Consider the following 22332-nt stretch of genomic DNA (forward strand, 5'->3'; position numbering starts at 1 on the left):
AAGATCAAAAAAACAGTAAAGAATTTGTTTTTCAAGCACCTGAGTTAATTTAAATGAGTTTCCAACTCAAGAACGGGTCATCGTCATGAAAAAATGGATCTCATAGAAAAGAAAGGACCAACAAACACATCTGACCCATCCAGAGTACGGCCAGGTAATAGAGTGCTTGAAAAGGAAAGAAAAAGAGAAACAACAGTAACTGATGGCAAAAATGTAATAGGAAGGCTAGATTCTGAAGCGTTTAAAAGAAGGAGTAGGTACCTTCGAGAAATATACCTTAATCCAGAGAAAAGGCATTTGTACGACTGGACAAATCTTGAAAAAAAAATATTATTACTCGACTGGCATCATAATCCGTCGTTTTATGAAAAATGGAAGCCGCTGGAAACCGAAGATATGATGAATAGGTTCTACTCGAACATGATATACAACTTCATGAACTTGTCAATGACTAACGTAGGAACAACGCCAGTATACGTAAGATTATTAAACCATTTCCAAACTTTCAGAGTAACATACCAGTGTTTGGCAATGATACAAAGATATTTCAGAATGGATTCCACTTTCTACGATGAGTTCAAAATAGCGTTGATATGCAGAGACTCTGAATTAAAGGTTAGTTCGTCAAATTCAGAAGGAATCAACTATAAACAAACCAGTACAGAGGAATACCAGTGCTTGGTTGATGGAGTCAATTTCAATATTTTCACAATCACAGCGGATGAATTTGAAAAGTTAGGCCCCTGCCAAGAATGCCAGAGGCAGAAAGTGGTAGAAAAAACTACTCTAATGACGCCAAAGATAGTCTTTCCACTGCCAGTCACGGCAATGGAAGTGACCAGTACAGTAATCGACAACGAACACACATATTTATTAGTGGTCAGAATGGCTAACCTTGTAAGAATGTATAACATAACTAAAATTCTACAAAAAACACTTGAAATTTGTAAACTCTGGGATGAGTCAAGACAAGTATACCTACGAAAATTTAATGAAGCTAGATTAAAATTAGTAGATAAGCTGTGTACAGGATGTATATTAACAAATGAGGATTTCCAAAGGCTGGAGAAACTGAGACATATATTGAGATCAGTTACAGTGGTTAAACCATATGATTTTACTGGGCTTGACTACGGAAAATCCAGTTTTAAGACAATGGCAACTAGAAGAAACACTTCACAAACTGGTTTAAAGTTTTTCTACACTTCATTTCTCGGAGAAAAGAGAGTACTTCCGACTTTCGTGGGCTGTGTAGGAGCGAAAAGAGCATGTGTATGGGATATTTACGAACCTAAAGAAACTGAAAACGAGCCCGTTCTGATAATGGAACTACAAGATGAAGCCAAACCAACAGATCTGTCCTCGTCATTATCAGTGGTTCAGAGTTCAAAGGATTTTAGAGAAAAGAAGTGGGTGGTTGAACCTAAGATATACACAACTGATGATATGGGATACTTGAGATTGTGGACGCTGTCAAAAGGTATTTATGAATAAAATTAGATTATTTTAGGTCTAGAAAGCTCACTAAAACTAGATTCAAATGCGTTACTGACACTGGATGTTAATAAAAAATACCCGCACCTAATTGCACTGGGAGGGGATACAGGGAAGTTAAAGATTTACAACCTTCACCTGCAATCAATGACATCATCAGACCCATCGAATCTGGAACTGAAACTTCTAACGGTATCTAGCTATATCCCGAACATGGTTTACCAGTATATGAACTGGTACCATCCATTAGTAAAGGTTAAGTGGGTAAATGATGTATTTGTAGCAACACAATACTCGGAACCTTTTTTCAATAACGAGTCAACAAACTCATGTACACTAGCTATTTGGAATGTTTATAAGGATATATTTGATAAGGAAGATGCTTTTCTGTCCAATAGATATTGGTCCCAGTCAATGGAGTCAGTAAACAGCACTTACTACCTTGGGTCAAAGCTTATTTGCATTTACGGAGGTCATTTCGGTTCCCTTGGAGGAGTTCTATCATCGGACGTAAAGTGGTCTGAAAACCACGGATTAATCGCAGTCTCCTCAGATAACACTGGCCAGTTGCATTGGTACAAGCCAGGGATATGGACGTGGGCAAGCTCTGACGATCCAATGTGTTTGGCAAGGATAAAATCAAACACGTCGTTCCATCAGGAAATTTTTGACAAAGTGAATAAAGAACATAGTGTAATAGTTAGGGAAATGACTGGAATAGGTCAAGGCACGAGTAATTACAGAAAAACAAGGTCAAATTACACACAGTACGTAAATGAAGCAATGGCGACTCTGGATCAGTTAAGCAAGAAAGAACCCCTTCTGAATGATTTTAAAAGCCTTCCAAGTTGGTCAAAAAAGACCCTGAGACTAACCACAGAGGAGGAAAAATATATGAAAATGATTAAGAAAGAAGCGGATGAAAGAGAAAATGTGGAGCACAATGTAATAGAATACCCGGTACAAAGATCGGAATTAAATCAAATAGATTTAAAATAAATTAGAAAAGGTTCATATGTAAAATAATTTAATAAAAATATAATCTACATATATTATATCTAAGATTTCAACACCATGAAGGTGTATTGACGTTATATGATAATTTTTAGTTTTAGTAATCGCAAATATGATTTAAGACATAATTATTAATTAAATTTTAAAAAATAACATAATTAAATAAGATGGTGGCGCCTAAGAGGCAGAAGGTCAAACAAGAAGTTACTTCTTCGACCAAAGAAGAAACATCTACAAGCAATAAAGGAGGATTCGATTTCTTAGAAATTTATAACAAATATGAATCTGCCAATTCTAAAGATTTTGTTAAATCTGAACCAACAAAAAAGGCGGAAATAGTCAAGTCCTCTAGTTTCATGATGGAAGCGCAAACAGAAGGATTCCTGAGAAAAGAATATGTACTTCCATCCACAAACAAAACGATAATTGATAGCCTCCAGTTTGATGTTATGGCAAGCTCAGATATCTCCAGAGCTTCAGAAATAGAAATCGAACATAAACAACTATACTTGATTAATTCAAGAAAACCTTGCCTTTATGGACCTCTGGACTCAAGATTAGGTTGTTTTGTTATATAATTCTATGATATTTGATTAAATTAGTTTAATTTTCTAGCTAATGGTTATAACAGGATGTAACAATAAAGATGCGATATGTGAAACATGCGGGAAAGGATATAACGAATGTGTTGGACATTGGGGACATATAAAACTAGCATTGCCTGTGTTTCATATAGGGTTCTTCAAGTACACAATACAGATACTGTACTGCATATGTAAGAAGTGCTCGTCACTTTTACTCTCAGAGGAGTCAATCAAGAAGTTTTACGAATTACATAAAAAGGCTCAAGGTAAGGAAAATAATAGATACGCAATAAATCGGATTATTAAAATGATGATTGTATAGATGACCCGGTCCTAAAGCCACTGATATTTAAGAATATAGTTCAAGATTGTAAGAAAATCTCAAAGTGCCCAAGGTGCCAATCGCCACAAGGAGTAATTAAAAAAATAGTAAAGCCAATAATCGATCAGTTCATGAAGCTGAAACATATTGTAAAATATAAAGAGTCTGGGAAAATGAAGACAGTGGAGGAGGAATTAAACCCACTGGTTGTGAAGCACTTATTTGAGAACATTGACCCAGTACACTCAAAGGTCCTTAATATAGTTCACCCGGAAAAACTAATTATTTCAAATCTACCAGCTCCACCGGTAAATTTAATAAATAAACTGTAATTAAACAAGATAAACTAACTATAAGGATCTAAATAATATATTTTTTTAGAACTGTATAAGGCCATCAGTATCTGTAGGTGAGGAGGGTACCACTGAAGATGACCTAACGTGTATATTTTCGGATATCGTAGAGGTATATATATTCCAGTTCATTGTGTTTTAGAGTAATAATCAACTGAAATCATATATAAAGAACGGAGCGCAGACGAATTCATTCATCGTGCACTGGCAGATTATACAGTACCAGTGTACTCGATTCATTAACTCTGATTCACCAGCACTAGCACAACTGTTGTTATCAAGAAGAGTATCTAAACCGGGAAGAGGAATATTCCAAAGACTAAAAGGTAAATTTATAAACTAAATTAAGATTAACCGGCAGTTACAAAATATTTGTTTAGGAAAGGAAGGAAGGTTTAGAGGAAACTTGTCGGGGAAAAGAGTAGATTTCTCAGCAAGAACAGTAATATCTCCAGATCCAAATGTAGGAATAGATGAAGTAGTAGTACCGGAGTGGATTGCAAGAAGACTAACATTCCCAGAAAGAGTAACCAAGTATAACATACATGTTCTGAAAAAAGCAATACTGAATGGAGTGTCGGTGTGGCCAGGAGCATCATACGTAAACAAATTAGATGGCAGCAAGTGTAGCCTAAGATTTGCAAATCCGAAACATATGTCTGAAAATTTACAAGTGGGAGATATAGTAGAAAGGCATCTATGGAACGGAGATATTGTAATTTTCAATAGGCAGCCCTCGTTGCATAGGCTAAGCATAATGTGCCATCGAGCAAGAGTAATGAGTGGATCAACATTTAGATTTAATGAGTGTGTTTGTTTACCATACAACGCAGATTTTGATGGAGATGAAATGAACCTTCACCTCCCACAAACATACGAAGCAAGAGCAGAAGCACTACACCTACTGAGTGTTCTGAAAAACTTGACGACACCAAGAAACGGAGAACCACTTATAGCACCAGTCCAGGATTTTCTGTGTGCTTCATACCTACTAACAAGCAAGGACATGTTTCTTAACCGTTCAGAGTTCTCCCAGGTTATTTCTTACTTTACAGACGGAACGATACAAGTAGATTTGCCGCCACCATCAATAATACACCCAGTAACACTATGGACAGGAAAACAAGTGTTTAGCGTTTTGATTAAACCAAACAACAAATCGAAAGTGATGGTAAACATAAGAGTAAGAGAGAGAGAATATACAGATCCTAACCAATACTATAAGAATTTAAACAAGGATAATTTAGAAGGTGGTAAAGTTGAAAACACAAAATCACAAACATCTTCAAATGATGTAAAACCAGTAAGTTTTATGAAACTGGACGATTGTATGTGTCCAAGCGATGGATACGTTGTAATATATAAGTCGGAGTTGATGTGCGGAAGCCTTGGAGTTAGATCGTTAGGAGCAAGTAAAGGAGGCTTGTTTTATGAACTAATGCTCAAAAATAGCCCTAAGATATCCTCAGAATGCATGCTGAGAGTGAGCAAGCTATCGAGCAGATGGTTGTCAGAATTTGGAATGACAATAGGACTAGACGATGTCACGCCGAGCAAAGAATTGATAGATAAGAAGAAACAATTGTTGCTAGATGGATACTCAAGAGTGGATGAAGCAATTAGTAATTTCCAGTTCCTACAACCATACCCAGGTTGTACAAGAGAACAAACACTAGAGTTACAAGTGAAATCAATTCTGGATGAATTGCGTAATGAATCTGGCAAAATATGCACATCTCTACTAAACCCAGATAATAAGCCATTGATCATGTTTAACTCAGGAGCCAAGGGTGCACTGATAAATATTGCGCAAATGGTAGCATGCGTAGGACAGCAAAATGTGTCGGGACAAAGGATCCAAAACGGCTTCATAGGAAGAACATTACCTCACTTCACAATGGGATGTAAGGATGCAAAGAGCAGAGGCTTCGTAGCAAACTCATTCTTTACAGGGCTTGAACCAGAAGAGTTCTTTTTCCATACAATGTCGGGAAGAGAAGGGTTGATAGATACAGCAGTCAAGACCTCAGAAACAGGATATATGCAACGCAGACTAATGAAGGTAATTTTTAATCATTATTATTCAACCATGATTTAATATTAATAATGGAATCTAGGTTATGGAGGATTTGTCAGTGTGTTATGACTACAGTGTGAGGACTAGTGATGGTCAGATAGTCCAATTTTTGTATGGTGATGACGGTTTGTCCTCATTATCAAAGTCGTGTTTCACTAACTTGAAGAGTTCACTGGACCATATAAAACATATTAACCCGATTAATAAGCAACTAATATTTACATCATCGCACATAGACCCAACACACCTTGATAACCAGGAACAAGGTAATATTACAATAATTACTTAATCTATGTTTAAATCTTTGATTTAATGAAACTAATTGGAGTTATAGGACCATCAAAGAGGAGAAATAAGTTGAAAAGGAGTGGAACAAACACGAATAAGGAGCGAAAGTGTACACAGGATAGTAAATGGATACTTCCTCCAAAAAACGTAGAGGAATTACTTGAGAAAGTAGATTCGCTACTAATGGATAAAGAATTCGTCAGTAAATTGCCTCCACAAATTAAGAATAAGGTGGCTTCATACATCCACTGGATAAAACCTACGGAAACAGATTGTGAGGCGTGCCCTGAAAAGGATCGCAGAAAATTTTTGGAAAGGTTAGACTCGAGGCAATTCAGCAGAGCTAAATCGGTTGACGATAACATTATAAATACATTTAAAAACCACATCGTTGCGTATTTCTCAGTATATGTTGAAAACAGCTACTCCAGGAGGAATGTTCCGTTGTTTCCTTGTGAAATTGAGGCATGGACAAAGTTCCTCCAACCATTACTAGTAGAACTACTGCCTCCAACGATATACAACCATTCATGTGTTTCACAGGTTAGTGATTATCCATATAGTTATGTATTTAACAACTTTATTTTTTTATTAGGGTATTGGAAGTGTATATGAGTTTGGGAATACAATTGAGAGGGTGCTTATGGAACACTCTGAAAAGATAGCGTTGGTGCTTGATAAAAAATATGAACAGGTTTTCGAGTCAATAAACACAGAGTCCCAAACTGTAATTGAGAGATTCAAGCTGGTTAACACAGTGAACAGAATTTCACTGGAACAGATGTTCGAGTTCATCAGGTATAGCTGGAAAGATTACCAGAAGAGTTTATGTGAGCCAGGAGAAGCTATTGGAGCATTGGGATCCCAATCTATAGGTGAACCAGCAACCCAGATGACCTTAAAAACATTCCATTTCGCAGGGGTAGCCTCAATGAATGTAACACTGGGTGTCCCCAGAATTCAAGAAATCATCAATGCGACATCACTAATTGCAACACCAATTATAGAAGTCCCATTGGAAGATAAAACGAGCTACGAATTTGCTTTAAAGGTTAAATCAAAAATTGAAAAGACAACACTGGGTCAAATATGCCTAAACATCAAACAGCTTTACACACCACAAAATAGCAAGTTGTTGTTCACTCTGAACAGAAATTTAATAGAACAACTGCACCTTGAAATTAATTCAAATAAGGTAATTTAATCGAATTAATTAGTTTTTCACTATGATTATTTTTATTTAGTTTTTAATCATACCAGATTTTTATACACACCATATTTATACATATTTGTATATACTAACATATACTAATTATAAATTATAGGTGAGGGATATCATAATTGAAACTGGTTCCTTTGGGAAAGTTAAAATACCAAAAAACAGTGTGTACTCGATAGGAGACTGGCAGATTTGCATAGAACTTCCGTCCAATCAGCAGCATTTCTTCCAGCAAAACGCACTCATCTCTGGTTTAACCCAACTTGTGGTTGCAGGCTACAAAAGCATAAAAAGGGCAGTAATAAAGAGAGAAAGTACACCTCAAGGACCAAATTACCAAATTGCAGTTGAAGGATACGGACTTCAAGAGGTAATGGGATCATACGGTGTGATGTCATCTGCAGTTAAGAGTAATCACGTATCTGAAGTTGCCAAGGTAAAATTTTTTATCTAAACCATTAAATACAATTATTGTCGTTATTCTATTGTCTGTAATCATTTTATTTCTAATTGTATTTCTAATTGGTTAAATAGGTTCTTGGAATAGAGGCTGCACGTAGTGTCATAATTAGCGAGATTCAAAAGTGTATGGACGCATATTCAATAGATATCGACTGCCGCTACATGAAGCTTCTGGGAGATGTAATGACGTTTAGGGGAGAAGTTGTTGGAATAAATAGGTTCGGTATACAGAAGATGAGATCATCAGCACTTATGTTAGCATCATTTGAGGAAACCAATGACCACCTGCTAGAGGCTGCGCTCCACCATAGAAGGGACCCAATCAAGGGTGTTTCTGAGTGTATAATAATGGGAAAGCCCATTTCTCTGGGAACTGGTTCCTTCGATATTTTAATGTCAAATTAGAGCCTTGTTTAATTTATTAACTATTTATACAAAATATACATAACAAATTAAGGTACATTAAAAATTCTCGTAAACCTTGTCCCAATCCCTAGTGAGTGTGGTGAAGACGAATCCGAACATTAGTGCTGAAACAACTCCAACACAGGCCATGACATTGAAAACCATAGCTAAATGAATTGGTGAGTATGTATGGATAAATACTTACTGTTGTCAGGTAACACAATGTGCGAAAAAAACGAAGTCGTGAAATGGTACAAGTCGGGACAACTGAAACTGGAGAGTTTTGTGAAGTCAGCCAAATCAAGGTTGGAAGGGTCGAATCCAGTACATCTTCTTAATTTGTCCAAATCTAGTATTATTCCTGATGGCACAAGCTGCCCTCTGTGTGCTGATAGATGAATATCTTCATAAGTAATGTTATCCTTGGATAATTCAACAGAAATGTATACTACACTCTTTGGCTCTAGGGATAAATAGATGCCGAAATTGTTCCAACGCCTACCAATATTGTATATCATTAGGGGATCACGGTCACTTAAGGGCAATTTGGGAACAGGGTTTATATAATCAAAAAATTTAACTAGGTGCTTGTGATATTTTGACGGTAAAAGATTTTCGAATATATCCAGAAATAAATTAAAATTGCGACTGGACTGCGCATTTCTTGTGAAACAGTTTGCTGAACTACATTTGTAATGTACATAATCGTCGGTTAGACCTACAACTACTACGTCAATTGAGTGTAGAAGAGGTTTTAGCCAGTACGGGAGTGGTTGATGGATACAAAGCTTTTTGGTTTGTTCAGATAAATTCTCCACCTTAATGAGTAGTGAAGACTGGACACGCTTTAAAACACGCAAAAATTTGCTTTCCAGTTCCGAAACCTCGAACACAATTTCTGAATGATCTCCGACAATCGTATAGCCATTAGCGAACTTAGATAACAACTCCGAGTACTTGTTGTTCAATGACTCGTCTGGGTATTTTAAGCTCAATTCATTGTACTTTGTAAATTCTAGTGAGTCTGGGTAAACGAATTTAACCGATGACTCAGAAACACTAACGCATGGCATTGGGAGTTTCCCCTCTGGAAAAAACCCACTGAACGAGGATGGCAACATGGATTGTGAAACAGTAAATTGTACAAGAGTTCTAAAATGAAGATCTTCATCTATCGTTTCTACCCTCAACTTCACTCCTCTGTAAGATGAGCGTACAAACATTCTTTCATCCCCCAACAAACTTACCAACCCATTCGTACACAAGCAGGGCAGGAGCATCCTCAGTTTATACACTGTATCTAGGCAGGCTCTCTCTTCAAAGTCTGAAGATAATAAAACAGTGGAATTTGGCAAAGAATCGTCGTTGTAGTCATCTTCATACAACTTTGTGATGTCGTGAATGTATGAATCCTCGTTCACGAGGTTACTAAACATGGAACCTGTAATTCCCCAAAGTCCATAACACAGCGATTTAAAATGTTCATTAACAACCTTCTTATCGAAGATTGGCCAAGAAGCTATCAAAGAAAGTCCATTGGAAATTAAAATTTCAGGTTTATGCCCCCAAATAGAATCTTTCCATTCTCCGAATGATAAATTTGCTTCAAACCAATGCGATTTAGTCTTTAAATACAGCTTTGCGATATCGATAGGCATAACATCCATAATGAAGTATGGATCCTCTGGATTCTCAAACAATTCTACAAAATCTCTGGACGTAACAGAGACATCGAGTGTCAAAAACCAATCTCCGTTGGTAAGAGGCTTCAAAGTCAGCCTTTCTGTCACGTTGTCCAAGCATGATGAAAGCCTCAGTAGAATACTGGTAATTAGGATTACCAAATTAATATGCATCTCTATGATAGCATTATATTAAAATATATTACAGAAATAATAAACACAAATCCATTTTTGAGTTTCTAAAGAACAATGTTGTGCAACACATTTGTGAAAATGAATTGTATATTTGATTTATTATGTTTATTCCAATTTTGTTATACTTAATCTAAATAAAACTAAAATGTATAAATAGATATGCTTTTTAGCTCTTATCGCATATATGTGTTCTCACTAGTGCTTGTGCTTATTTATAATTGTCGAGTTGAACCTTTTAAAATAAGATACGGGAGGGAAAAGAGTAGAATAGAAAAATTAAAAAAAAGAAAAGGAGCTATTTTGGACAAGTTAAACTCTTATATAAGGACCAGAGGTTACGGACTTTTGCCATTAAAAGCATTACCTCATGATTCCATAGCGAATCTACAGAAAGAAGACAAACTTGAAACATTTATTAACCCTTCGATAGACGATACTTTATATTCGTTGACATCTGAGGCCAGTAAGTGATTTGTTTCATCTACACACCTGTTATAGTTAGAAGGAAGAAAACTAAGAATCCAATCGTCCCAGTTGATTTTGAGAAATTTAACCCTCTCTTCAGAAAAATATCGGCTCTAAGAACATACAAAAGTAACATTGACTACGAAAATCGACCAGGAAAATTAGATCCTGACAATTACAGAATTGACTTTGTTGAGCTAGATACGTGGGATATACACCCTAGAAGAATAAGAGTTAAAGGAGTGAGTTTTTAAAAATAAATTAGAAAATAGAAATATTTCTCAAAGTTGTACGAATACGAGCTGAAAGAGCCTATGAAAAGGCATGAATTCGATACTGGATCACCTGAAGTAGTAGTGGCAGCTCTAACAGCAAAAATAGATTATCTTACACACCATCTGGATAACAATAGAAGGGTAGAAAAATCCATTATATAATTTAATGGTGTAGGATATCCAGGCGAAAAGACAAATTACAAAACTAGGATATAAGCGTAGAAAGTAAGAAAAGGATATTACTAATGAAGATTTTAGATTATTAAAATATCTTTATCGCACTAGAAGGGAAACCTACGACTTGCTGACTGACACATTTGATATACACTTCGAGGATGACTTTTGTCCAATAAAAAAAATAATAAAGAAAAACACACACCTGTATCACACAAAAACTAAGCGTTACCACACAGCAAAGGAGAGAAAAGAAGATTTATACAGGTATAAATTTGTTATTTAAACCTTAAGCTATTCCACACTTTTTTACAATTAATTTAGGAAATCTCTTTCTAAACTACACTGAAACTTATTGGACAAAGGGTTTCTTAGGATGATTATTATTTATATATATTGTGTTTTGCAGATTTGCTCAGGGATTAAGTTCCCTGGCCCAAACAATTTTAAATACTCGTTTGTAAAATCTGATAAACAAAAAGAAAAATCAGCCGATAGTCCAGTATACTTGTTTCTACCTCCACCAGAACCTGACCAAAGTACAAATATCATACCCAAGGATGTAAACGTTGTCAATAACCAAAACTATGATGAAATCATAAGTGGTCTGAAGACCAAAGTGTTCACAAATGAGCCTACTCTGATAAACTTTGTTCCAGAAGTCAAGTTGAACGACAAGAACAACGTGACGGATAACAAGGTGTCGAGTTTTATACTCAAGATGTCCGAAATGATGTTGTTGTCGGACAGAGTTATAGTGCCTATAGACTTTTCAGAACTGATGAGAAGTGGATGCTGCGGTTCTGACCGTCTGAAGTTACTGGGCCTAGTCATGATAGCAGTTAATTTGCAGTACCAGTACTCGCCTAAACTTCACTTTGTGGTGTACAACTATAACACAATGGAGGACAAAATGTATCTAAGTTCATACGAAAAGGAATACATTAATAGACAAAAGTCAGAAATAAGTGGAGTGTTGAAGGACTTTATACACTCATTTGTTAACACATCGCCATCACAATTCCTGCCAAATAACATAATACTCACGTGCAGCTATGTTAACAATTATAAGAATGTCGTAAGTTTTAAATTTTATTATTAAATTGTTAAACCGGCTTTAGAGTAAGATACTAAAGGATTTGTTTGTCGAGGACTTAGGCTACTTTGGAGTTTGCTCAAGTGACATAAAGGATGAATTTGATAAAAAAATCAGAGTTTGTGAAAATATTGAAAAGTTCACCTCATCAATGCAAGAAGTTAAGCAGACGAAATTCAATTTAGTGGAATTCAATCAAATTGTCAAACACTCAGATTTATACGCACACTTGCTAAACATACACGACTCTTCATACAAGATGTAATTTTATATTTATATTAGATGTTTAAAACCCATCAAATTATTTTAATTAACCTTAATATCTGACACTAATGTTTAGGTTTCACGAAAAATTGAAACAACTAATTAATCAACAAGTTGATATTAATAATGTGAAGAAATCAATAGATTCTATAGTATCGGAAGTTTTATCAGAGTATGACAGTCAAGTGATGCAGTCTAAGGATAATTTTAAGACGGATAAAGTCACAGATAAGATATATTCGCAAATGAAAAGTAGACTGGTGAAGAACATACAGCAGTATCTATACATGTTTAACCAAGATTTGATAATCAACATAATCTCTGAATCGCTGAAAGGTCATGAACAAGATTTGAAAAAACTAAAAGTGACACCATCACTTGATGAGTAAGTAAATTAACATTGGATTAAATACAAATTTATACAGTTTAGAATAAATTTTTATTTTAAGGTTAAATAATAAATTGGTAGGGATTTATCAAATTTGATAACCAAATACGATAATAAATACTGCAAGGATGTAAAAAAGGTCAAGTACAGTGTGCTGGATAATTATAGATTGTATGAAGCAGTGACCAAGTCGCTCAGGTTCGACATGATTTTAAATCTGAGGGATTACTCCAACAGAATAATGGAAAACATGATAAGAGCAGGGAATTACTACCATACATTCTCAATCATGGATGGGATCAGGTTCATGCCAAGTGAAAACATAATTGGAGCAATGAAAAAACTAATTAGCAAAATCAATATCCCACTCAATATAAGAATAGCATATCTGAGTCCAACAGCATTTGGATTCTCCAACCTGTTCAAGTAAGTAAATTAATAAAATGTGTAAAATTAAACATGTATTTAAGTTGATTAATGTTAATTCAGGACTGAAAGTGTAATTGGGCCGAATACTAGGTGGTATTTTACAGGAAAGAGTGATAAAAAGTAAAAAATATTGGAAGGCTGGTAAATTTAGTATAATTTACATCAATTTAAATAAAGTGAGGCGACGGTAAACAGAATCACTATAAACACTATATTAAAATAATTTGATAACAATATACATTATAAATATTTTCAAAGTTCATGAAAAATTATGGGATGGCATATTCAGAAGTATATCGCCAAGGCAGGTAGAGCTGTCAACCCACTCACGTGGTATAAAGCCTGGAATAATAATGAAGGAAAACAGATATCAGATGTAGCAAGGAAAATCGCATACAGCCTAAATAATGAATTTGCACAAATTGGAAGAGTAAGCCAGTATAGATACTGGTGGTGGGCCAATCCACTGGGAGCAGGACTAGTAGTCTTTGGAATCTATAAATTTTGGTACCTCTCATACATGGCACATAAACAGCGTAAAGGTTCGTTAAATTTTCTATAATTCTTTTTAGTTGCCCAAGTGGTCGCAGGAGCCTACGGTCAAGGAGGCCAGTGGCTTAACCCAGTCCCAAAATAAATTTTTTAAATAATTTTCCTAGTTTTCATCTACACTATTACTTATTAATATATGTAACATATAAATGTAGTATAATAAAATGTCTAGCGAAGGGTGTGCCGAAGAGGTGGATGAGGAGGAGATTCTGCTAAACTCAGTAATTAAGGAGACCTGGACCTGTCATTTTACCCCAAAAGGATCTCCTATAGGCTGCAAAGAGGATACGAAAGTTGTAGGCCACGACTGCAAGTACTGTAGACTTCGATTCTGCATTAAACACAGAGCACCTGAAACACACGGGTGTAACCCGAAGCCAGTGAAACTAACTAAACACGGAAGACCCAAGGGGAAGAAGTAAAACATTAGTTAAAGTTGTTTAAGATGCTTATTAGTCTCTTTTTTAGAGGAATTCTTCTATACTTTGAATCACCTGGAACTTCCTTCTCAATTACTAATCTTGAATTGAAGAATCCCCTATCAGCCACTTTATCACCCATTTTCCGATGAGATTGTACAAGACTAGCCATCTTTTCAAATTTTATTCGGTCTAGACTCTTCCTAAGTGACCTTTTCCTCGAAAGGATCTGATTTATGGGTTTCTTATTTCCGGCAAAATGAGTAATCTGATCAGAAAGCTCAGAATCCTCCGTCATTATACTAGTAACCTTGGCCTTTGGACCTTTAATTCTGTGGAAGAATGTTGATGAAGAGGTTGGAAAGTCATAATTAATTATGTGGTCTCCAGATACGTTAATTCCCCTAGTAACAAGATCTGTTCCAACTAGAATTCTGGGCTCATCGTCTTCAAACGTTTTCAGGATTGCAAGTCTTGTGGCCAGCGCTGATTTTCTATGAAACGATAAAACCGGCCAATCATGTTTCCTAAGCGTATCATAGATTAATTTACAGTTCTTAAGAGAATTGCAGTATATCAGCGTTTTTTTAACCGGGTTGTTTACAATAAGTTTAACTAGGCAGTCTAGCTTCTGGTTAGAATTAGTTTTCTCAAATTCTAAGTCTGAGCTAATGACATGGTTTTGATCGGAAAAGACCAGCTTACTGGTATTAAACCTCTCAAAAATCATACTTCCACACGTTTGCAGTCCTCCAAAATTGATAGTCGATGCTACGTTTATTATCTGTACAGGCGGTGGAGCCTTTGAAGTTCTCTTTTGGACATCCACCAGCGGATTATAAGTTCTCGGTCTAGGTCGAAGCTTTGAAATGATTTCAAACACACTGCTCCTGGTTGCGTTGTTCTCGTAGAGCATGTCCACCTCGTCGAAAACTACGCAAATCGGGTAAATCCCCCTTCTTGTAAAGCTTAAAACTTCGAAAACAAAATTCTGTACAGTACTAACAACAATGTCAACACACCCCCACCTATAATATGTATTAAAATACTATTTGATATAAATTAAGTCCCTAGATAGTTAATTTATAGGTATTTATAGAGTACATAGGTATCATACTGTATATTGTCTGAAGTTATTAGTGGTTGTTTTCTATAACTGATTGTATCGGGAACCAGTCCATCAATTGAGTAGTCATTTATTTCAGTTTTGGTCTTTATCTTTTTAACTCTGTTAGGCATGTTGATAGACATTGTTTCAACCTCCGTTTCCTCCACTTGTTTAACTGGAAAGTTCTCAATCATTTTCAATTGGTCCTCGTAAAATATATTCTGGATTTCCCGTTCAAAATTATTATTATCACGTTCCTCTGTTCCAAAACCAGTTTTATCATCTCCTATATCAGATTTTCCAACATTCTCTCCTTTTTCAATTTGACTATTAGTTTCTGAAGTGTTCGCGGTCGGAGATAAACATACACTTGACAGTGTCTGTACTGAAACTCTCCCGAGAATGTCGATCTTGTTAATGTAAGATATGACCTGTGATACTAGGTCCTTGTTTGGAACTAGAATAACTACACAACGAACTGATCCCAGGGGATTTGACATTATGTTTCTGTAAATGGAATTCTTTGACCTCTTTTTCCAAATCTTCATTGGAACTGTTGGAAGGCCTAGCATCTTCATACTCCTAGGCTCATGTAGATGTAGGACATCCAGTAACTTGTCCAGAGTAGTACCATCTTTGTATTTTTCAAACATTTTGTTACCTAATGATTTGAGTTCATCAATATCTTGTCGGTAGTTAACTATATTGGAAGGAAGTAGAGAGTGACCAAGCCTTTTATTCCAAGCCATTGATAAATTACGTAATTCTTCATCATATTTGGAGCCTGGAGTGTCATTTTTAAACATTAACTTTTCAAGCATGTCGTGAATATGGTACACATTATTTAATATTGGAAGTAAATATGCGATGGTCTTTCCAGTACCTAAATCACATAATCATTAAAAAACATTACCTGCTGGAGAGTGAATTGTAACATCCTTTCCACTAACAATTGAAAGGTATGAAGATTCTTGGATCTCATTTAACTTGGTTAGAAGGTTATTTGTTACAAGTGAATACTTTAAGGCTGGGTGAAGTTTAACTGAAGGATGTGTTGTTATACTTCCTAAAGCTTGCGATGTGGTATTATTTTCTATATCATTTGGGAATTTACATTTATCATTTAAATTTTTGTTGAAAATATATGGATTGCTTTTAAATGACTGTGTATTTATCCTTTTGTACACAGAAATTGGAAGTCTTCTAGACATTAAATAAAATTATTTTTAACTACATATCATTTAAGTTTACTATTACACATTATAAATTGTGAATTTTGGTAGATAACAGTTTTTTACACCATCTCACTACCTTGTGTACACATTTATTTAAATATTTATAATATGGATTTAAATATCTTAATTGTTTGATTTTTAAAGTGTGGAATGGAATTTTTCATTCTCTGGATTTTTCTCAGGTTAGAATCCATGTAGGTACTATATATTTACTAACAAATTACGAAAATGGCTGATCTTATGAACATAATAGCTCGTTTACGCGAGGCAACATCAACTGCAAGAAAAGAATGCGATATTCAGATAAATAAGACTGTTAACGACATGACCAGGTATCACAGGTTGTTTAACGTTTTCTAGGGACCTGAAGGATAAAATAATAAAACACAGGTACACATCTCAAATTTATATTGTTTTAGAGATTTTCAAATTAAATTAATAGAAGAGTCATCCAATAAGTCAAAGAAGGAACTTGAAGAAATGAAGAAGGAAGTTAGTTGTGACTTTAATTTCATCTTGTAGCTCGATGAGAATCTAGTTGAATTTAAGAACATAGAAAATCAATTATCAAAGCTTTTTGAACATCACTTATCGATGAAATGTGTTTGTATAGATAAATATTATTGAATTTGTAGAATTATGAGGCCAAGATTAATTTTATAGCCAACAAATACAAGAAAAACAGAGTTAAACAAAGTAAGAATTTTAGAAATTATTTTAAATTAGACCGGGTTAACAAAAAGGAGCTGGAACACCTTGAAAAACAGCTAAAGAAAAAACTTATAGAGGTGGCAATTAAAATTGATATGATAATTCAGAAAATGAAAAGCTGTAGAGCAATAATGCAAAAGCCTGATGAAACTCTAATAAAAATTAATAAAATGCTAAGTGAAATAGATAACACATAACACATTGTTCCTCTGGTAAATTTTATCATTGAAATAATAGCAAAAATTAACATTACTGTCTTACACATTTTATACACATAGAATTATTTGGAAACATATTTTAAATTAATTCGTAAATATTTTATTACATATCTGTTTATAAGTAAATAATATATTTTAATTTTCATTTTTGTTATTACTGTTCCCCATGGCGTGATATAAACGGTATTTTACCTTTGATTTTGTTTATTTTGTATTTGTAAATTATGTAAAATATATTAATTTAAAATGTAGTTTATGTTGTAATATTTGTACATCATCTTTCCTTGTAATAGTTCTTCTTCTGTCACACATTAAATCATAATCGCGAATAATAAACTCATTAATCTTTAAATTTTAATAAAATGATCGAAACTGACAATTGTAATGGTAATGATTTCAAGAAAAATTGGCTTCCACAAATAATCGTTGGAGCTGTTTCTTTTAGTTTATTTATGATTATTCATCTCATAAATGTTTCCTCAAGACATATTGCAGTCGCTTTTCAAGTTCCAGACTATAATATTGGTATATATTTCAGTAAATTGTATGGCATTCGATCTATTTCAGTATTTTTTGGTTCTGTTCTTGAATATATTATCAATTATTATGGATTTGCGGAACGTAAGTCCGTGTCATTCTTTTCATTTTGTGTAATATTTTTTGTTAGATTCGCATTTTTAATGTGTCTATACGTTTCAGATCAGTTGTCAATTCATGGATATACCATTTTAGTATTGGATGCATTTTTCTTTGGTATTTTTCAAATGTCATATTTTTCACTTGTTTCAAAACATATTTCAACTGCGATTGTATTCCTGGATCTTTCATCACTCATTGTAACCATTATACAGGCTTTGTTGGATCTTACTATGTTTGATGAACCCCTCATGATGCTTAAATTACACGCCTGGTTATCTATTCTTTTTACATTAGGATCAGCTGGAGGATGGTATTATTATCTTTTCCATTACAAGTGTGAAAGTAAACAAACCGAAAGTTGCGATTCAAATGATAAAGAAACAGAGTCTCCATTTAAATGTTTGAATTTTAAAAAATATGAGTATAGGAAGGATATGTATAAACATAGGGGTAAAAAACGCTTTAAACATCATCTGAGTAACGTTCTTTATCTTTTTGTGCTCCTAATTATAACATTTTTTTTCATGAATATTCTTTATCCGGGAGTCCTTCCATATGGTCTACTCGATAGAGATAAATGCCACCTTATAAATTTGCTCATTCCAGTATCCTTGTTAGTGGGTTCCCTATCAATTTACTTCATGAATGAATATTGGTGTGTTTTCAAGCGCCATTTCGCAACTTCCGTACATTTGTTTCTTTTATTATTAGTACCTTTGATATTTATAGCCATATATTCAATTGGAGCACTTCATATAGAAGAATTTCATGCCAGGTCAATAAAAGGGTCAAGAACGATAGTTTTATTACTAACTCTTTCATTGTTATTTTGTTGCAATATTCTACAGTCACTTAGCTATGTAGGAATGGCAAATTATGTTAAAAAATCGGGAAATACTCCAGAAAGCCTTGCTGTACTAACATTTCACAATCTTATGGCAAATATCTTTCGTTACGTTTCATCTAAAATGGCTGTGGGTTACACAACCTGTAGAGTGGAGAACGAATATGCGCTAAAAGTTTTCCATCCCACATATAGAATGAATCCTATAGAGTGTACATGTTTCTGGGTTGGAGAATCATGCAGGCGCGCATACAAAGATATTTTGAACGACTTTAAACTTGATATTGATAAATATGTTTAATGTTTTGCCTAAACGTTTACTTTTTAATTACACATAGATATTTTAATGATATATTATTTGAATGTGTAAATATCTTTCATAGATAATTATATTTTATTAGGGGTTAGTGATTTTGTTGGTTATGAAGAACACAATAATTTATCAGATCTAATAATATATGTATATTTTAATGAGGGTTTGGTATGGAACAAGGACATTAATGTGATATATATAAAGATTATATTTGAATATTTTATTTATTATATTAATTTTTTAATTAAATGTATGACATTGTTAATGTTTGTATTTCAATAGTTAAATTAACTACCTTTAATATTTAAATTAAATCCAGTGTTACTGAACGATGTAAATAATTTCATAATACATAATAAGGGAAATATTTTTGTTAAAAAATTTCTGATAATAATGGCACAAATTAGGTCAAAAAAAGGAAATTATCGTGCTACTGTTTTAGTATCTGCCGATATAATGCTTTCTATTGTGTGCATTAGCACGTATTTTATTGATTGCGAATTGAATTTCATCTCACTTTTCTTCATGGAAACATTGAATATTCCACATATTCATCTAGGAATATATAACTCCAAACTAACTTGTTTCCGCAGTATCTTTATAATTCTAGGTTGTTTGACTGAATATGGTATTTACAAGATATGCAATAGATTTAAATTAGAAGAAAAGCATCCGAAATATAGAGAAGGTCTTAGCGTATTTTTTTTATTTGCATTGTGTGTGGTAAGAATAATTCTTACCTTGATATTATATTTCTCTAAGCAACTGCGATTACATTTATACATAATTTTAAACGTTGAAGCCTTTTATTTTGGAATTTTCCAAACTTCTTTGATCTCTTTAGCAATGGATCACTCCGGAGATATTAAATTAATCAATTACCTTTTATCAACAACAATAAAACTTATTCAATTAAGGATTAATAGATCAGAATCAAATAAACCAATGTTATTTCTTAAAATCAATTTCTTTATTTGTATAGGACTTTCTATTATTTCATTGATCATGTGGCCTGTTTATTTATTTCGTTTGCATAAACCGCTGTATCAATACGATGAATATATACTTTTTGTTAAAACTAGGATAAATACAATAATTTTACATTCAGAAGAGTGTATTGAAATTCTAAATGATGTTAAAAAGTTGATGGAAAAAATTAATATGACGGAATGCGATGAAAAAAATAAAAATGGTGGTGGAACCGGTTCAACAACAGGTGGTCAAAAAGATTCAAACAATGGGAAAGATTCAAGAAGAACTGAAAATGGAGAGAGTGAAAATATTGATGAACAAGGATCAAAAAAACAAGGTGAACATTCAGAAACTACTGATGATGATATTGATGATGTAATTATTACAACAACTGAAAAACAGGACTCAAACGGAGTTGATAATTCAACTACAAATGCAAGTGGAAGAAAGAATGGAGATATTGAAATTAGTGATGGAAAAGATTCAAAAATAGATGATGAATATTCAGAGAAAGATACTTATTCAAACGAATCTAAAGATACAGAATCTGATCCTGATGATGAAATCGGTTCTGGAAATCGAGAAGATTCAGAAAATGAGAGTCAATCAGATGAAACTGATCATGGAGAAACTGATGATGAGGAAGAAGAAATTGATGAAGAAATTAATTCAAAGAGTGGAGAAAACGATTCCGAAAACGAGAAATATTCAAGTGAACCTGAAAATGAAGAACCAAACGAAACTGAAGATGACAATGATGAAGATTCAGAAAGTGAAACAAACACAACTGAAGATAAGGAAGAAAGTGAAGATGAAATTGTTGAGGAAAGTACTTCAACAGAGGAAGAAGATTCAAACAATGAGAAAAATTCAGCTACAGTTGAAAATGGAGAGAGTGAAAATATTGATGAACAAGGTTCAAAAAACCCAGGTGAACATTCAGAAACTACTGATGATGATATTGATGATGTAATTATTACAACAACTGAAAAACAGGACTCAAACGGAGTTGATAATTCAAATAAAACCAAAAATAAAGAAATGTGTGTAGATAATAAATTAATAACTGAAGTATTTGTTCTGTTGAATGAGATGAATGATTCTAAATTGTATTATACAGCAACAAATATTATGAATAAAAATAGTCATATGGAATTTGATCCTAGAAAACACAAGGAATTTTATGAGTTAAGTAAAAAAGAGATCGAATTATTACTTGATGTAGGTGGTAAAATAAGAGTTTATCAATCAGGTATAAAAAGACTAAGAAAAAAAATGAATTGGAAAAGTCATGAAATAAAGGAAAATTTAAATAATTTAAAAATAGAAACAAATAAAGCACTCGATTATATTAAAAAATTAAACCAGGCTTCAAAAAATTTTAATGAGCAAATCAAAAAAATTGCTCATAAAAACCTTAAATGGGCACTATCTACTATGTTAATGATTATACCAACTACAATAATATTTTATTTTCTATTTGACGGAGTACTTCCTCATGCAATTATAATTGATGAAGAGTCAAAACACATTGTAGTCATGACATCATTAGCTGATTTTTTGGGTACTATGCCTCCAGTTGTTATGACATCGAAAAAACATGAATATAGATATTGGACTTGGGAAAATTCTTGTTTTTGGATTGCGGTGATACCACAAATTGCCGTTTTAGTCTCTGCTATTTTAGCTATACATTCTAAAATAAGTTATTTCAAGTTCATAATTGATGTACCTTTTATAGTTTTAGTGATGTGTACAATTTTGGGTATTTGTCATGGCTTAATGGAATCGACCAGTTTTTTCTCAATTACAAATCACGTTCATTTTCATTCAGCAGATCCAGACGATATTTATCTGGTTATAATTCAAATTGTCTTAAGAATATATTTAAAATATATTTCTTTAAAGCTGTCAGCATGTTACAACGAGGCTAGAATTAGTTTGGGATTTTTCCGTCCAGATTTTTACACATTCCTAGAAGTGGGATCCCTAGAAGCATTCATGATCACTGTGAAAGAAACATTTAGGCGCTTCTTTTTCGATCTTTTCTTTGATATCAGAGTTAATATAAATCAATTCATCTAATTTAGATCTTTGTATATAATATAATAGATCCAAACCTAAACCACTCCTAT

The 22332-nt window shown here is 33.7% G+C and overlaps 12 protein-coding genes across 12 annotated transcripts, besides 22 other annotated features; 10 read left to right on the forward strand and 2 right to left on the reverse strand.

Moving 5' to 3' along the window:
• Positions 1 to 93: 93 nt before the first annotated feature.
• TA10715 (uncharacterized protein) lies at positions 94 to 2493 on the forward strand (the record flags this gene model as incomplete). Its single annotated transcript, XM_948194.1, has 2 exons — positions 94 to 1480; positions 1511 to 2493. The coding sequence occupies 2 exons, from the start codon at positions 94 to 96 to the stop codon at positions 2491 to 2493; spliced, it is 2370 nt and encodes a 789-aa protein (XP_953287.1).
• Positions 2494 to 2675: 182 nt separating this feature from the next.
• Positions 2676 to 8218, forward strand: TA10710 (DNA-directed RNA polymerase III largest subunit (RPC homologue), putative; the record flags this gene model as incomplete). The annotated part of the gene is made up of 12 exons (XM_948195.1): positions 2676 to 3077; positions 3124 to 3358; positions 3415 to 3722; positions 3796 to 3879; positions 3910 to 4093; positions 4148 to 5829; positions 5885 to 6110; positions 6179 to 6699; positions 6728 to 7327; positions 7377 to 7423; positions 7463 to 7787; positions 7886 to 8218. 12 exons carry the CDS (start codon positions 2676 to 2678, stop codon positions 8216 to 8218), a joined length of 4947 nt encoding a protein of 1648 aa, XP_953288.1.
• A 167-nt stretch (positions 8219 to 8385) lies between these two features.
• Positions 8386 to 10074, reverse strand: TA10705 (uncharacterized protein; the record flags this gene model as incomplete). Its single annotated transcript, XM_948196.1, has 1 exon — positions 8386 to 10074. The coding sequence occupies one exon, from the start codon at positions 10072 to 10074 to the stop codon at positions 8386 to 8388; it is 1689 nt and encodes a 562-aa protein (XP_953289.1).
• Positions 10018 to 10074: a sequence feature (Signal peptide predicted for TA10705 by SignalP 2.0 HMM (Signal peptide probability 0.982, signal anchor probability 0.000) with cleavage site probability 0.826 between residues 19 and 20).
• A 180-nt stretch (positions 10075 to 10254) lies between these two features.
• On the forward strand, positions 10255 to 11295 carry TA10700 (30S ribosomal protein S15, putative; the record flags this gene model as incomplete). The annotated part of the gene is made up of 5 exons (XM_948197.1): positions 10255 to 10558; positions 10594 to 10802; positions 10833 to 10976; positions 11011 to 11060; positions 11094 to 11295. The coding sequence occupies 5 exons, from the start codon at positions 10255 to 10257 to the stop codon at positions 11293 to 11295; spliced, it is 909 nt and encodes a 302-aa protein (XP_953290.1).
• Positions 11296 to 11385: 90 nt separating this feature from the next.
• On the forward strand, positions 11386 to 12370 carry TA10695 (uncharacterized protein; the record flags this gene model as incomplete). Its single annotated transcript, XM_948198.1, has 2 exons — positions 11386 to 12087; positions 12131 to 12370. 2 exons carry the CDS (start codon positions 11386 to 11388, stop codon positions 12368 to 12370), a joined length of 942 nt encoding a protein of 313 aa, XP_953291.1.
• Positions 12371 to 12437: 67 nt separating this feature from the next.
• Positions 12438 to 13187, forward strand: TA10685 (uncharacterized protein; the record flags this gene model as incomplete). Its single annotated transcript, XM_948199.1, has 2 exons — positions 12438 to 12754; positions 12839 to 13187. The coding sequence occupies 2 exons, from the start codon at positions 12438 to 12440 to the stop codon at positions 13185 to 13187; spliced, it is 666 nt and encodes a 221-aa protein (XP_953292.1).
• Positions 13188 to 13457: 270 nt separating this feature from the next.
• TA10680 (uncharacterized protein) lies at positions 13458 to 13823 on the forward strand (the record flags this gene model as incomplete). The annotated part of the gene is made up of 2 exons (XM_948200.1): positions 13458 to 13728; positions 13759 to 13823. 2 exons carry the CDS (start codon positions 13458 to 13460, stop codon positions 13821 to 13823), a joined length of 336 nt encoding a protein of 111 aa, XP_953293.1.
• Positions 13632 to 13700: a sequence feature (1 probable transmembrane helix predicted for TA10680 by TMHMM2.0 at aa 59-81).
• A 79-nt stretch (positions 13824 to 13902) lies between the features above and the next one.
• On the forward strand, positions 13903 to 14160 carry TA10675 (uncharacterized protein; the record flags this gene model as incomplete). The annotated part of the gene is made up of 1 exon (XM_948201.1): positions 13903 to 14160. The coding sequence occupies one exon, from the start codon at positions 13903 to 13905 to the stop codon at positions 14158 to 14160; it is 258 nt and encodes an 85-aa protein (XP_953294.1).
• Positions 14161 to 14164: 4 nt separating this feature from the next.
• On the reverse strand, positions 14165 to 16476 carry TA10670 (DEAD-family helicase, putative; the record flags this gene model as incomplete). The annotated part of the gene is made up of 3 exons (XM_948202.1): positions 14165 to 15185; positions 15275 to 16148; positions 16179 to 16476. 3 exons carry the CDS (start codon positions 16474 to 16476, stop codon positions 14165 to 14167), a joined length of 2193 nt encoding a protein of 730 aa, XP_953295.1.
• A 252-nt stretch (positions 16477 to 16728) lies between these two features.
• TA10665 (uncharacterized protein) lies at positions 16729 to 17408 on the forward strand (the record flags this gene model as incomplete). The annotated part of the gene is made up of 4 exons (XM_948203.1): positions 16729 to 16832; positions 16861 to 16890; positions 16920 to 16992; positions 17136 to 17408. 4 exons carry the CDS (start codon positions 16729 to 16731, stop codon positions 17406 to 17408), a joined length of 480 nt encoding a protein of 159 aa, XP_953296.1.
• A 383-nt stretch (positions 17409 to 17791) lies between these two features.
• On the forward strand, positions 17792 to 19213 carry TA10660 (uncharacterized protein; the record flags this gene model as incomplete). The annotated part of the gene is made up of 1 exon (XM_948204.1): positions 17792 to 19213. The coding sequence occupies one exon, from the start codon at positions 17792 to 17794 to the stop codon at positions 19211 to 19213; it is 1422 nt and encodes a 473-aa protein (XP_953297.1).
• Positions 17837 to 17905: a sequence feature (10 probable transmembrane helices predicted for TA10660 by TMHMM2.0 at aa 16-38, 61-83, 90-112, 122-141, 148-170, 180-202, 254-276, 286-308, 321-343 and 358-380).
• Positions 17972 to 18040: a sequence feature (10 probable transmembrane helices predicted for TA10660 by TMHMM2.0 at aa 16-38, 61-83, 90-112, 122-141, 148-170, 180-202, 254-276, 286-308, 321-343 and 358-380).
• Positions 18059 to 18127: a sequence feature (10 probable transmembrane helices predicted for TA10660 by TMHMM2.0 at aa 16-38, 61-83, 90-112, 122-141, 148-170, 180-202, 254-276, 286-308, 321-343 and 358-380).
• Positions 18155 to 18214: a sequence feature (10 probable transmembrane helices predicted for TA10660 by TMHMM2.0 at aa 16-38, 61-83, 90-112, 122-141, 148-170, 180-202, 254-276, 286-308, 321-343 and 358-380).
• Positions 18233 to 18301: a sequence feature (10 probable transmembrane helices predicted for TA10660 by TMHMM2.0 at aa 16-38, 61-83, 90-112, 122-141, 148-170, 180-202, 254-276, 286-308, 321-343 and 358-380).
• Positions 18329 to 18397: a sequence feature (10 probable transmembrane helices predicted for TA10660 by TMHMM2.0 at aa 16-38, 61-83, 90-112, 122-141, 148-170, 180-202, 254-276, 286-308, 321-343 and 358-380).
• Positions 18551 to 18619: a sequence feature (10 probable transmembrane helices predicted for TA10660 by TMHMM2.0 at aa 16-38, 61-83, 90-112, 122-141, 148-170, 180-202, 254-276, 286-308, 321-343 and 358-380).
• Positions 18647 to 18715: a sequence feature (10 probable transmembrane helices predicted for TA10660 by TMHMM2.0 at aa 16-38, 61-83, 90-112, 122-141, 148-170, 180-202, 254-276, 286-308, 321-343 and 358-380).
• Positions 18752 to 18820: a sequence feature (10 probable transmembrane helices predicted for TA10660 by TMHMM2.0 at aa 16-38, 61-83, 90-112, 122-141, 148-170, 180-202, 254-276, 286-308, 321-343 and 358-380).
• Positions 18863 to 18931: a sequence feature (10 probable transmembrane helices predicted for TA10660 by TMHMM2.0 at aa 16-38, 61-83, 90-112, 122-141, 148-170, 180-202, 254-276, 286-308, 321-343 and 358-380).
• Positions 19214 to 19618: 405 nt separating the features above from the next.
• Positions 19619 to 22282, forward strand: TA10655 (uncharacterized protein; the record flags this gene model as incomplete). The annotated part of the gene is made up of 1 exon (XM_948205.1): positions 19619 to 22282. The coding sequence occupies one exon, from the start codon at positions 19619 to 19621 to the stop codon at positions 22280 to 22282; it is 2664 nt and encodes an 887-aa protein (XP_953298.1).
• Positions 19655 to 19723: a sequence feature (10 probable transmembrane helices predicted for TA10655 by TMHMM2.0 at aa 13-35, 62-81, 102-119, 129-151, 187-209, 668-690, 703-722, 737-759, 766-788 and 810-828).
• Positions 19802 to 19861: a sequence feature (10 probable transmembrane helices predicted for TA10655 by TMHMM2.0 at aa 13-35, 62-81, 102-119, 129-151, 187-209, 668-690, 703-722, 737-759, 766-788 and 810-828).
• Positions 19922 to 19975: a sequence feature (10 probable transmembrane helices predicted for TA10655 by TMHMM2.0 at aa 13-35, 62-81, 102-119, 129-151, 187-209, 668-690, 703-722, 737-759, 766-788 and 810-828).
• Positions 20003 to 20071: a sequence feature (10 probable transmembrane helices predicted for TA10655 by TMHMM2.0 at aa 13-35, 62-81, 102-119, 129-151, 187-209, 668-690, 703-722, 737-759, 766-788 and 810-828).
• Positions 20177 to 20245: a sequence feature (10 probable transmembrane helices predicted for TA10655 by TMHMM2.0 at aa 13-35, 62-81, 102-119, 129-151, 187-209, 668-690, 703-722, 737-759, 766-788 and 810-828).
• Positions 21620 to 21688: a sequence feature (10 probable transmembrane helices predicted for TA10655 by TMHMM2.0 at aa 13-35, 62-81, 102-119, 129-151, 187-209, 668-690, 703-722, 737-759, 766-788 and 810-828).
• Positions 21725 to 21784: a sequence feature (10 probable transmembrane helices predicted for TA10655 by TMHMM2.0 at aa 13-35, 62-81, 102-119, 129-151, 187-209, 668-690, 703-722, 737-759, 766-788 and 810-828).
• Positions 21827 to 21895: a sequence feature (10 probable transmembrane helices predicted for TA10655 by TMHMM2.0 at aa 13-35, 62-81, 102-119, 129-151, 187-209, 668-690, 703-722, 737-759, 766-788 and 810-828).
• Positions 21914 to 21982: a sequence feature (10 probable transmembrane helices predicted for TA10655 by TMHMM2.0 at aa 13-35, 62-81, 102-119, 129-151, 187-209, 668-690, 703-722, 737-759, 766-788 and 810-828).
• Positions 22046 to 22102: a sequence feature (10 probable transmembrane helices predicted for TA10655 by TMHMM2.0 at aa 13-35, 62-81, 102-119, 129-151, 187-209, 668-690, 703-722, 737-759, 766-788 and 810-828).
• Positions 22283 to 22332: the final 50 nt, after the last annotated feature.

Source organism: Theileria annulata, chromosome 4 (genome assembly GCF_000003225.4).
Source record: "Theileria annulata chromosome 4, complete sequence, *** SEQUENCING IN PROGRESS ***".
In the NCBI taxonomy this organism is placed as follows: Eukaryota; Apicomplexa; class Aconoidasida; order Piroplasmida; family Theileriidae; genus Theileria; species Theileria annulata.